The sequence below is a fragment of the Dendropsophus ebraccatus genome, chromosome 5 (genome assembly GCF_027789765.1).
Source record: "Dendropsophus ebraccatus isolate aDenEbr1 chromosome 5, aDenEbr1.pat, whole genome shotgun sequence".
NCBI classification, from domain to species: Eukaryota; Metazoa; Chordata; class Amphibia; order Anura; family Hylidae; genus Dendropsophus; species Dendropsophus ebraccatus.
In genome coordinates this window covers 1,419,258-1,432,831 of record NC_091458.1, presented here as the reverse complement: position 1 = coordinate 1,432,831, position 13,574 = coordinate 1,419,258, and the positions used below count along the sequence as shown (strand labels likewise).

General features: G+C 48.1%; 1 protein-coding gene across 1 annotated transcript in view; it reads left to right on the top strand.

The window, feature by feature from the left end:
- Positions 1-4,768, top strand: part of ILK (integrin linked kinase) — a 32,891-nt gene extending 28,123 nt beyond the window's left edge. The window contains exons 11-13 of the mRNA XM_069969292.1: positions 1,859-1,958; positions 3,192-3,322; positions 3,407-4,768. Coding sequence (XP_069825393.1) covers positions 1,859-1,958; positions 3,192-3,322; positions 3,407-3,556 — 381 coding nt within the window. The 3' untranslated portion in view covers positions 3,557-4,768. The remainder of the gene's footprint in view (positions 1-1,858; positions 1,959-3,191; positions 3,323-3,406) is intronic.
- The last annotated feature ends 8,806 nt before the right edge of the window (positions 4,769-13,574 follow it).

The window sequence follows — 13,574 nt, the reverse complement described above, 5'->3', positions numbered from 1 at the left end:
GGAGAGGTGACTGAGCTGTGGTCAGGAGGGAGAGGTGACTGAGCGGTGGTGAAGAGGACGGGGCGGGGGAGGTGACTGAGCTGTGGTTAGGAGGACGGACTGGGAGAGGTGACTGAGCTGTGGTGAGGAGGGAGAGGTGACTGAGCTGTGGTCAGGAGGACGAGCCAGGAGAGGTGACTGAGCGGTGGTCAGGAGGACGGAGCGGGGGAGGTGACTGAGCGGTGGTCAGGAGGACGGGGCGGGGGAGGTGACTGAGCTGTGGTCAGGAGGACGAGCCGGGAGAGGTGACTGAGCTGTGGTCAGGAGGACGAGCCGGGAGAGGTGACTGAGCTGTGGTCAGGAGGACGAGCCGGGAGAGGTGGCTGAGCGGTGGTCAGGAGGGAGAGGTGACTGAGCTGTGGTCAGGAGGACGAGCCGTGAGAGGTGACTGCTGTGGTCAGGAGGATGAGGTAGGGGAGGTGACTGAGCGGTGGTCAGGAGGGAGAGGTGGGGGAGGTGACTGAGCTGTGGTCAGGAGGACGAGGTGGGAGAGGTGACTGAGCTGTGGTCAGGAGGACCAGGTGGGAGAGGTGACTGAGCGGTGGTCAGGAGGACGAGGTGGGAGAGGTGACTGAGCTGTGGTCAGGAGGGAGAGGTGGGAGAGGTGACTGAGCTGTGGTCAGGAGGATGAGGTGGGAGAGGTGACTGAGCTGTGGTCAGGAGGATGAGGTGGGGGAGGTGACTGAGCTGTGGTCAGGAGGATGAGGTGGGGGAGGTGACTGAGCTGTGGTCAGGAGGATGAGGTGGGGGAGGTGACTGAGCTGTGGTCAGGAGGATGAGGTGGGGGAGGTGACTGAGCTGTGGTCAGGAGGATGAGGTGGGAGAGGTGACTGAGCGGTGGTCAGGAGGGAGAGGTGACTGAGCTGTGGTCAGGAGGATGAGGTGGGGGAGGTGACTGAGCTGTGGTCAGGAGGATGAGGTGGGAGAGGTGACTGAGCGGTGGTCAGGAGGGAGAGGTGACTGAGCTGTGGTCAGGAGGCAGAGGTGACTGAGCTGTGGTCAGGAGGACGAGCCGGGAGAGGTGACTGAGCTGTGGTCAGGAGGGAGAGGTGACTGAGCGGTGGTCAGGAGGGAGAGGTGACTGAGCTGTGGTCAGGAGGACGAGCCGTGAGAGGTGACTGAGCTGTGGTCAGGAGGGAGAGGTGGGAGAGGTGACTGAGCTGTGGTCAGGAGGATGAGGTGGGAGAGGTGACTGAGCTGTGGTCAGGAGGATGAGGTGGGGGAGGTGACTGAGCTGTGGTTAGGAGGACGAGGTGGGGGAGGTGACTGAGCTGTGGTCAGGAGGATGAGGTGGGGGAGGTGACTGAGCTGTGGTCAGGAGGACGGACTGGGAGAGGTGGCTGAGCTGTGGTCAGGAGGATGAGGTGGGAGAGGTGACTGAGCGGTGGTCAGGAGGATGAGGTGGGAGAGGTGACTGAGCGGTGGTCAGGAGGACGAGGTGGGGGAGGTGACTGAGCTGTGGTCAGGAGGATGAGGTGGGAGAGGTGACTGAGCTGTGGTCAGGAGGATGAGGTGGGAGAGGTGACTGAGCTGTGGTCAGGAGGATGAGGTGGGAGAGGTGACTGAGCTGTGGTCAGGAGGATGAGGTGGGAGAGGTGACTGAGCGGTGGTCAGGAGGACGGCGTAGGAAGGTCCTGCCACCTGTGTCCTCAATTTAATGGTCACCTAGTGCAACTAAAGGTTTGATCTGTCTTCTGCTCCCCAGACAAGCACTATAATGCAAATTAACATAGGTGCCAATGCCCCAGAGTTGCCCTTTTAGTGCTCCCCTATGGGCAGAAGGGAAATCCTCACCATTCCTGTTTCCTGTCCGCTACAGATTGATGAAGACATGACTGCTCGTATAAGCATGGCAGATGTGAAGCTTTCCTTCCAGTGCCCGGGGCGCATGTACTGCCCTGCATGGATTGCACCAGAAGGTAACATATTCTCTCAGGGCAACCTGCCACTGTCTCTGTATTGTGTGGCACCTCCTTGATGTCCTCCTCCTCATGTCTCCATATTGTGTGGCACCTCCTTGATGTCCACCTCCTCATGTCTCCATATTGTGTGGCACCTCCTTGATGTCCACCTCCTCATGTCTCCATATTGTGTGGCACCTCCTTGATGTCCACCTCCTCATGTCTCCATATTGTGTGGCACCTCCTTGATGTCCTCCTCCTCATGTCTCCATATTGTGTGGTACCTCCTTGATGTCCACATCCTCCTGTCTCCATATTGTGTGGCACCTCCTTGATGTCCACCTCCTCATGTCTCCATATTGTGTGGCACCTCCTTGATGTCCACCTCCTCATGTCTCCATATTGTGTGGCACCTCCTTGATGTCCACCTCCTCATGTCTCCATATTGTGTGGCACCTCCTTGATGTCCTCCTCCTCATGTCTCCATATTGTGTGGTACCTCCTTGATGTCCACATCCTCCTGTCTCCATATTGTGTGGCACCTCCTTGATGTCCACCTCCTCATGTCTCCATATTGTGTGGTACCTCCTTCATGTCCACCTCCTCATGTCTCCATATTGTGTGGTACCTCCTTGATGTCCTCCTCCTCATGTCTCCATATTGTGTGGCACCTCCTTGATGTCCTCCTCCTCATGTCTCCATATTGTGTGGCACCTCCTTGATGTCCACCTCCTCCTGTCTCCATATTGTGTGGTACCTCCTTGATGTCGTCCTCCTCATGTCTCCATATTGTGTGGCACCTCCTTGATGTCCACCTCCTCATGTCTCAATATTGTGTGGTACCTCCTTGATGTCGTCCTCCTCATGCCTCCATATTGTGTGGTACCTCCTTGATGTCCTCCTCCTCATGTCTCCATATTGTGTGGCACCTCCTTGATGTCCTCCTCCTCATGTCTCCATATTGTGTGGTACCTCCTTGATGTCCTCCTCCTCATGTCTCCATATTGTGTGGCACCTCCTTGATGTCCTCCTCCTCATGTCTCCATATTGTGTGGTACCTCCTTGATGTCCTCCTCCCCATGTCTCCATATTGTGTGCCGTCTCCTCAATTTGGTGTGGTGTCATCTCAAGACTTGACTCCCTTTTTTGATGTCAGAGGGTCCCAACGCTCGGACCTCCCACTACTCTTATCCTGTGTGTTAATGGTTTGATAATTTTTTTGATCACATGGATTGTCTCTGATCCCTTCAGCCCTACAGAAGCGACCGGAGGACATTAACCGTCGCTCTGCCGACATGTGGAGCTTTGCGGTTCTGCTTTGGGAGTTGGTGACACGAGAGGTTCCTTTTGCAGATCTTTCAAACATGGAGATTGGTATGAAGGTAGGTCCCAGCCCATCTTCGGAGAGAACACCGATCTGTTGGGCTGTTATGGGTCATCTCACCTGTTCTGTCATTGTGTCTTAGGTCTCTCTGGAGGGTCTGCGCCCCACTATTCCTCCAGGGATTTCTCCTCACATCTGCAAGCTTATGAAGATCTGTATGAATGAGGATCCCGCCAAAAGACCCAAGTTCGATATGATTGTGCCCATCCTGGAAAAGATGCAAGACAAGTAATCTGCTTCCTCTTAGCCTTGTCCCATCCTGACTTTGCAGAACCACCATGTGCACCAAGAGGACCCATCTCACAGCTACTGAAGCCACCCCCGAGCAAAATGTCACCACCCCGAGCAGAATGTCCCCATTGCTGCCCAATGCATCCCCTGTCTGATCCACAACCAAGTGCCTTCTGGGAACCTGTGGTCTCTGTTCTATATGGAAGTGACACAGGAAGCACTGATCTGTCACAGAAGACCAATGTACGTGAAGAATTTCATACGTTGGCTCAAGTAATGAGCAGCTGGGGGCCATGTGAGCCTTTGCCATCGGCTGGGGCCCTCATGAGCTTCTGCCGTCGGCTGGTGGTCCCACAAGCTTCTGCCGTTGGCTGCCGGTCCCACAAACTTCTGCCGTCTGTTGGGGGCCTCGTGAACTTCTGCCCTTAGCTGGCGGTCCCTAGAGCTTCTGCCATCGGCTGGGGCCCTTATGAGTTTCTGCCATAAGCTGGGGGCCATGTGACTATTTGTCAGCACGGTACATTACAGCAGTCTCTAGCATATTCTGATTAGATGACTGCCTCTTCCAGATGTTTACTCTCATAACAAAGGAAATGTGTTTTCCCCCGTAAGGGACCAAGGGCCCATTTTGTGACCCCTAGGTTCGGTTTGACCCTTTCTTAGTTGGGATAGATTGATCCTTTAGGTGTAGGGGTTGTATTCTGTGTTTTCATCACTGAGGGTGGTGAGGACTGTACTTGTCATCGGCCAGTCACGTGTAGATGGAAACGTTTTCTCTCAGGACTTTGTTGGGAATGGTCCCTGATATTTCACTGTGCGATTGGATGGTGGGAGGGGACAGAATCGCTGTGCACAGCCTTACTCTATGTTAGAAGCGGCATGAAGCTCCGCCACTGCATGTTGTGCCCCGGGGTGGGGGGCTTTACCGTGTGCCTTGGGCAGTGCACTGTATTAACAAGCCCTTTAGTTCATATTTTGCTGCCACACATCTGTATACGTCTGCTCTGCCATGTATAAGTGTATATAATATATATGTCTCACAATGTATCACTATGACGTATTATAACCTGTAGGTGGAGGAGGACTGGTGCTCGGATCGTCTCCTCGCCTCCACTTACCTTCTGCCCTTGTGCAGGAGCAGAGAAATGTATTTTTATATATATATAAATTAACCCTGCGCACCTTGTGATAGCTTAATAAATATTCTACAACACCCTGCCGCCTCCTGCTCTACATTTGACCGCCATTCATCACGGGGTATCCGTCCCCTCTATATTAGAATGAGCATTTCCCATCGTAGCCAGCGTCCTGGTAGGACAATTTCTCGGCTTACCGGTAAGACTAATCCTAATTTCTCTCCTCACATTCACAACGGCACCAGTATCCTATGGCTTACCGTTAGGACTAATCCTAATTTTTTTTTTTTGTTTCTAAGCATCAGGAGGCTCGGTCTTTGGAGCAGCAGGGCTGTGACCAGGCTGTAGCCTGGAGGTAGAATAAATCTAAACGCCCCAACCTACAAAGAAGACATGGCCTCCTGAAAGACCGGCCGGTGTGCAATGTTCCAGTGTGTTGGAACTCTGTGTGTGAATATCTGTACAACCTGCCAAGAGCTATTATGGACTTCTAGTGCTTCAAAGCGGTGATTTCTGGAGCCAGTTTTACTTTACGTTGATGCAGAGGCAGCTGATCAGGAATGCATGTCGCCCGCTGAGGCTATTTGAGGAGGTAACAAGGTTTGTGAGCGGAGACAACAGTGCTGGAATGAATGATGTCATCCTGCTCATATTCATGATGGAACTGATGCTCACAGTCATGATGGCCGACCATGTGGAGGAAGGCCAGTATTTCAGCTCTAAGGAGAAGGATGAGTTACAGGAGGAGGAAATACTGTATGAGAAGGAGAGGGATGTGCATACGGCATTGACCCAGCAAGGGACGAAGGAGGAGCCGGAGGGCCACAATGGCAGTGCTGATGAGAAGGGTGACGATCAGCTGCAACCGTACCAGAATAGGGAGATGGAATGGGTGGGCACTAGATAGAGCCTGTGTACAGTAGATACTGTTTTTTTTCTCAAAAAGGAGGCAACAGTCAGAAAACAGGAAGTCCTGTGTACCCCAGGTCATCGGAGCACTTACAGAGAGAAGGCAGTCGTGATTGATGGACACATTGAACCGTGATTCTCTGTACTGGCCGGAACTCCTGGGTTTAGTCTGTTTTTTTTTTTTGCAGCCAGAACAAGTCTAAAAATCTGCCATCAGGAGACTGGACCTGGATACAGTAAGTACAGCTGTAATATAGCAGTCAGGAGACTGGACCTGGATATAGTAAGTATAGCTGTTATATAGCAGCGTTCAGGAGACTGGGCCTGGATATAGTAAGTATAGCTGGTATATAGCAGCATTCAGGAGACAGTCTTCAGGTCCCCTACAGTCAGAACTGGTAGTGAGTGTAGTACAACTGCACCACATGGAAGTCATCTCTCCAGTACCCTCAAAAGAAAAGGGTTCGGGACACTAGCCGAGCTTATTCCTAGTGAAAAAACCCAACGGCACGTATTACCTAATTATAAATTTAAAACCACTAAACTAGTACGTAAAATATAAACAATTCAAGATGGAGTCTATAAAGTCCACGGCTATTCTAATAGCGATAGATGCTTGGATGGTCTAAATAGACCTCCTAGACGCCTATTATCACGTCCCAATCCATCAATCATCTCAAAAATACCTGTCATTTTCAGTTCAGGGTACTCCTGTTCAGGATCTCATCTGCCCCAAGAATTTTCATTAATGTAATATCAGAAGTTGTGTCTTTACTCCACTTACGGGGGATAAATATAGTGGCTTACTTAGATGATCTCCTGATCGTGGCAGATTCCCGGTGGAAACTCCTACAGCATCTGGAAACGACTCGCAATCTGCTGTTTCCACTAGGATGGCTTAATTCCATCCCCCAGAAAAATTTTACTGGGAATTCTAGACTCTAATCTACAGATGTCATTTCTCCCAGAAGATAAGATATTGAAATTCTTAACAAAAGTAAGGAAATTCAAAAACAACTCTCTCCGGTCAGTACGAGAAGCCATGTCAGTGTTGGGCTCAATGAAGGCATGCATTCCGGCAGTACCATGGAGTCAGGCTCACTCTCGGATTCTGCAGGCACAGGTCCTAAAGGTATGGAACAAAAAACCTGTCTGTGCTGGGGCTCACGGCTTTTACCATTTCGGCAGTAAGTTGGGCCCAATACCACTCTTGCGTCCTGCAGCATCAGGTTCTTCAGGTTTGAGGCAGCAGCAAACAGTCTTTAGATCTTCTTTTCTCTCTCTCCCTGCGCACAAAGAGGTCTCTAAGGCGATGGCTCTCTCTGGAGAATCAGGAGGGGTTCCCTGGGTGCAAAAAAAAAAACCTTTCTCCTTAACACAGACGCCAGCCCTTCAGGGTGGGGGCACACACGGAATGTCTTCTCCTTCAAGGGTTGGGAATCAACAGGAGGCCAGGGACCCCCAGAATGCAAGGGAATTGAGAGCAGTACTGTACGCTCTATGCCATTGTCTCCTCCATGATTTTAGAGAAAGGTGTAAGAATCATGTAAGACAACTCCTCTGTGGTGGCCTATCTAAAACACCAAGGGGGAACTAGGTCGGAGATGCAGATCAGCCACTTCATCTTTCGATTGGTAGAGGGGAAGGTCAGCTTCTATCAGCACTCCATTTGAAGGGGTCAGAGAACTTAGCTGCGGATCTCCTCAGCAGAGTTCGTCTGAACCAGGGTGATTGGGTTCTAAACAGATCTGTGTTCCTTCAAATAGTGAAACTTTGGGGTGGCCGGTAGTAGACCTCTTTGCCGCGAGGGAGAACCGTCAAGTAGAAAGGTTTTTCTCTCTAAACCTGACGGAATTTCCATCAGGGATGGATGCTCTGGTCCAGGATTGGAGCAAGGGTATTCTTTATGCGTTTCCCCCAGTAAGACTCCTTCCCAGAGTTCTCAGAAAGATCAGGGAGGACAGGGCATATGGTATTCTGGTGGCATCCTTCTGGCCCAAAAGGGTTTGGTTTTCCTGGCTCCAGACACTCAATAGCTAGGCCCTGGGTTTTTCCGGATCTTCTGAACCTTCTCTCCTAGGGCCCAGTTCTTCATCCTCACTTTTCCAGGGCCCAGTTCTTCATCCTCACTTTCCCAGGGCCCAGTTCTTCATCCTCACTTTATCAGTCTGCACCTGACGGCCTGGCTATTGAGAGGGAGTTGATATTGGAGCGGGGTTTGTCTGAACAAGTCATTTCTACCCTCCTAGCTAGTAGAAAGAAGGTTACATCTCAGATTTACCTACGCTCCTGGAAAGCCTTTTGTAGATTCCTAGGGTCTCTGGTCAATGTCCTAGCACCCCCTGACATTCCCAATATTCTAGAATTTTTGCAGGAAGGGCTAAATAAAAATCTTAGTCTCAGTACACTTAAAGTGCAAATTTCAGCCCTTTGTGCTTTGACCATAAAATTTCGGATCACCCTTGGATAAAGAGGTTTATTAGAGCGGCTTCCAGGTTGCGTCCCACTTTAAAGTCAAGGCTTCCTCCGTGGGATTTGAATGTAGTTCTGAACGCACTTACTCTTCCTCCTTTTGAACCGTTAGATGAAGCTTCTGACAAGATTCTTTCCCTGAAATTATCCTTCCTCCTGGCTGTTACTTCTGCCAGAAGGGTGGGAAACTTCAGCTTTTTCAATTAATGCTTCATACATGTCAGTTGTGCAGGATAGAATTGTCGGTCTACTGATCCTGCCTTTCATCCTACGGTGGTTACTGATTTCCATCGTTCCCAGGAGGTTATTCTCCCCTCCTTCTGCCCTGATCCTAAGAATGATGGAGAGATTAGATTTCATCCATTAGATGGGAGACAATGTTTACTTCTTTATTTGGATAGATGTACGGAATGGTATTATTTCAGGGGGCAGGCAGGGGTAAGGCAGCATCATCTAAAACCATAGCTAGATGGATCAAAGACTGTATTGCCTTTAGCCTACTCTTCCTCTAATCTTCCAATACCTGGGGGGTTTGCGGTCCATTCCTCCAGGTCGGTAGCTACATCGTGGGCAGAGAGAGCTTCGGCTTCTATAGACCAGATCTGTAGGGCGGCTACGTGGAGTTCTCCGCATACATTTTTCTAACATTTATAGGTTGCTTTTGCCCGCAAGTGAAGATTTAGCCTTTGGCAGAAAGGTTCTGCAGGCAGTGGTCCCTCCCTAAATTAGCTATTCTAGTCTCCATGGGTGCTGTCATAGGGCGAAAAGGGAAAACTTAAATCACGTATGGTAATTTGTTTTTCTTTGAGCCCATGACAGCACCCACCTAATACACATATATATATATATATATATATATATATATATATATATATACTGTTTGAATTCTGTAATATAGTAACTACACCCAAAAAAAAGTTTCAAAATGTAAAAAATAAAAATTATTTTATATATAATATAGCCCCTGTTTAAATAGTTTCACCATTCGGCCCTAGGGATATTAGTTCTGCTAGATTTTTTTTTTTTGTCGGCTCTTCCGAGTTCTGGTTGACGCCTGGGGATTATGGGAAGTCCGGCCTACTTATGGAAGCTTCCTGGTGCCTGTTTCCTGTCTGACGAGAAGGAGGTAGACGCTCTCCATGGGCTCAAAGAAAAACAATTACCGTACGTAATTTAAGTTTCCCTTGCGTCCCATTGGCATCACAACGATAGGGGTATTATCATATTTAATGAAAACATAATAAACTTTAATAATTTTTTCAATAAACCCCTCCCACAGGAAGTATAAATAGATCCTCCTCCCTACAATCATCAGTCTTTTTTTCTTCGTCTCCTCTTAGCCCCCAGGGACTTTGCTCCCTCCCCTCTTTCTCATTTGAGACTATTATTCATTCTTCTAGGTTGTTTTTCTTAAACTTCTTGTGCTTACTTATAGATGTGTGGGGTACTTCCCCACTCATGGCTGGCTATAGCCGTCTTTTCTATTACCTTCCTTTTCTGTTGCCGGATCGCGCGCGCGTTCGTTCCGGGCGCCATCTTGGTGACGCGATTCGCGTCATCAATAGGGGCGGCGTAATCCGATGACGCAATTTACATCATCATGTACAGAGCCAGCCCCGGATTGTTATTGGTCGATGACATCACACCCGGAAGTACGTACGGGTAGCGGACAATCCCGGATGGCAGGATCTTCATTTAAAGGACCTCAAGCTAGGTAAGACCAGGTGTGACTTCTGTGAGGTCCTGACACCTCTGCTGTTCATATAAGCTGCTGCTGGATTGCTGTGCTGATATACTAGGCTATATATTGCGATCTACTATTCCTCCTGCAAAGTAAGTGGTCCTGCTGCCATCTAGTGGTTTACTTGATAATTACAGTCTCTGATTCAGGCTAGGCCTGTTATATTCAGACAATTCATTGGCATATATATGTATATGTTTAACAGATGTCTGCTATGGAAACCAGCCCTTCGGGGAAGAGAGGATCTAAGCGTAAACACTTGTGCAGAATGTGAAACGCCACTCCCGGATGGCTATGAATATCGTACAATGTTTCTTCTAGCAAACATTAAGGTTCCATTTATGTGTATGATGAATCTTATAATGTGATATATATTACAGTACGTTGTGCCTCTTGCCGTCCTAAGAACACTGGGGAACCAGATACCCAGGATGTCGTGATTTGGGTAAAAGATTTTGTAGAGAAATCACTTGCTACCAGAGAGTGTCAACATTCCTGTCATAAAAAGAAAACTAAGCGTAGTATTTCTCCTTCTGTTTCCCATCGTGTGAGTATCTGTAGCCTAGGGCCTACAGGTTCTATATTCACTATGCTAAGTCTAGTTCTTTTCTACCCTAGGGGTCTGAATACAAGGTGATTGATGAGGTTGGATCTTCTTCTGACTCTGACTCATCTTCTACTTCTGAAGATGATAATGAAGTATTTAAAGGTTATTTTCCTGTGGATAGTATCAATAAATTACGCAAAGCTGTCCAGGCTGAAATTCATCCTGAAGAAGTAGAAGATGGTCCCTCTGCTAAAAAGCCTAGGGCTTTTTTCGGTAGGGGAAACATCTATGTCTATGCTTCAGATAAAATGGAAGAAACCGGAAAAAGCTCCGGTATTAAGTAAAAGATTCAAAACCTTGTATGTCCTCAAGGAGGAACAATCCAAGGATTGGGCTGAGCCTCCAAAAGTAGATACGGCCATAGGTAAAATATCCAAGAACACTGTTCTTCCTGCAGAGGATGGGTCTAATCTAAAAGACCCTATGGATAGGAGAATAGAAGTAGCGTTTAAAAGATCCTATACGGCCGTAGCAGCCCAAGGGGCAGTTGCCATATCTTCATTTGAAGTAGCAAGGAGTCTTAGAAGATGGCTGGCAAAAGCTCAAGAGAATCTTGAATCTGAGTGAACAGGGACAAGGTCCTACGTTCATTCAAGAAAATCAACATGGGAATTGATTTTCTTTGCGATGCAGCATCCCAAGAGACTAGACTTGCTTCCAAGTCTATGGCCTTGTCAACAGCAGGTCCTCGTGCACTTTGGCTGAAACCATGGGCTGGGGATGCCAACTCTAAATTCCAACTATGCAATATGGAATTTCAGGTCTGAAATTCGGGTCTGAATTGGATAAATTAATGGACAAAAAAGGGAATTCGTTACCCCTAACATCTGCTAGTGGGTCTTATACAAGAAACCGTGGGTCCTTTCGTAGAGGAAGATCTCCTCAACGTGGTAAAGCCAGGTACCAGCTTAAAGGTAGAGGTAAATACTATAATAAGAGGGTCTGGAAAGCAACAAAATAAAGATACAAATAAAAAGCCAGACTTCTGACGCCAGAGGTACTCCAGTAGGAGGGCGTCTTACCGTATTTCTCCCTGCCTGGATAAAATTAATAAAGGACCCTTGGGTCAGCAGCATTATTCAGTATGGTTACGTGCTTCCTTTATCGACGTTTCCTCCCCCAAGATTTCTTCTCTCCCGTCTTCTAGGGTCAGCAAGACAGCCAATTTTAGAAGAAGTCCTTCACCTCCAGGACATCAAGGCTCTGGAAGAAGTTCCTCCCGAAGAAATCGGGTCAGGGATCTATTCTCCGATATTTATTGTACCCAAGCCATCAGGAAAGTGGAGGACTATTATAGATCTGCGATACTTAAACAAGTGAATGGTAAAGAAAAAGTTCCGGATGGAAAATATAAGGTCGGTAAAGAACATTCTCCAGGAGGAAGACCTTATGGCTTCAATAGATCTGCAGGATGCCTACTTTCACATTCCCATTCTGCCTGCACACATAAAGTATTTGAGGATTGCTGTTCACCTACAGGGAAGGGTAAGTCACCTTCAATTCAGAGTTCTTCCATTCGGCATAACTTCAGCCCCCTTTTGTGTTCACAAAGGTTGTCTCGTCTATGATGGTCCTGTCCAGACTTCAGGAAATGATGACGACTGGTTGATTATGGCCCAGACTCAGACTCTTCTGAGTTCTTAACTGAACCATGTCTTGGACATTCTTCAGCAATTGGGTTGGATAATCAATCCAGAAAAATCGGATCTGACACCATCCAAGAGAAAAAATTTTTGGGCTTCATAATAGACTCCTCACTGATGAAGTTATTCCTCTCACCGCCCAGAGTACTACTCATACAGAGGGGCGCTCAATTTCTGATCCCTCCACGTCAAGTCTCGATTCGGACCTTGATGAAATATCTAGGCCTTCTCTCATCAGCCGCAGACACAGTTCCGTGGGCATTGTGGCACATGCGATATCTTCAGAGGGAAGTTCTGACAGTGTGGAATTGACAGATAGTACGTGAAGTGTGTCTAGATGTTCTGTCTACAAGAACCCGCCAATCTCTAACCTGGTGGAGAGAGGTCAAGCATGGAGCCGACATACTAGAACCACAATGGATAACGATCACCACAGATGCGTCAGGCTCGGGTTGGGGAGCGCATCTAGAAGAGATGACTGTATCAGGTACTTGGAACAACCAAGAAGCGGCTCTCCCATCCAATGCACGGGAACTAAGGGCTATATATCTAGCCCTTCTTCATTTTTCTCAGAAGTTAATACAGATAGCTGTCAGAATCCGTATGGACAACATTGCCTGTGTTGCATATATAAACCAGCAGGGAGGCACCAGATCTCCCCTACTTCTCAGGGAAGTAGAACACATATTCAATTGGGCGGAACCCAGAATAACGAAACTGACCGCACTACATATAACAGGCATCCACAACACATTAGCAGACCATCTGAGCCGAGGAATGACGATACCAGGGGAGTGGTCGCTTTCAAGGAAAGTGTTTATCCAGTTAACCCAAAAATGGGGACACCCTCAGATAGATCTTATGGCAACGAAAAACAATGCCAAACTGAGGAATTTTTGTTCCCTCTACTCGGCGTACAATGCGACGATGGTGGATGCGATGTCTATCCAGTGGAAATTCCAGCTGGCATAAATCTTTCCGCCGATCTCAATGATTCCCAGAGTTCTAATGAAGATCAGGCAGGATCAAGCGTCAGTCATCATGATCACGCCTTTTTGGCCCAAAAGATCGTGGTTTGCCCTGCTCATGATGATGAGCAGAGGAGAATTTTGGAAGCTCCCAATACTACCAGATTTAATATCCCAGGGTCATCATCTTCGCCAGGACCTTCCTAGCCTCAGCCTAACGGCCTGGAGGCTAAAGGGTCTTTATTAAGACCAGAAGAATTTTCGGATCGGGTCCTACAAACTTTATCTCATGCTCGTAGCCATGCAACTAATCTATCATATGCCAGTATATGGAGAATTTTCCAATCCTGGTGTAATTCTAAAGGCTTGAATGGAGGTAAACCACCTACTCCTCAACTCCTGGAATTTTTTGATAAGGGCCTAACACTAAGTTCTATCAAAGTTCAAATCGCGGCCTTATCAGCCCATCTAAAGTGCAGGCTGTTCCAGATATCCGAGGTGAAAAGCTTTGTTAAAGCTATTACGAGATTAAGGCCAAGATTA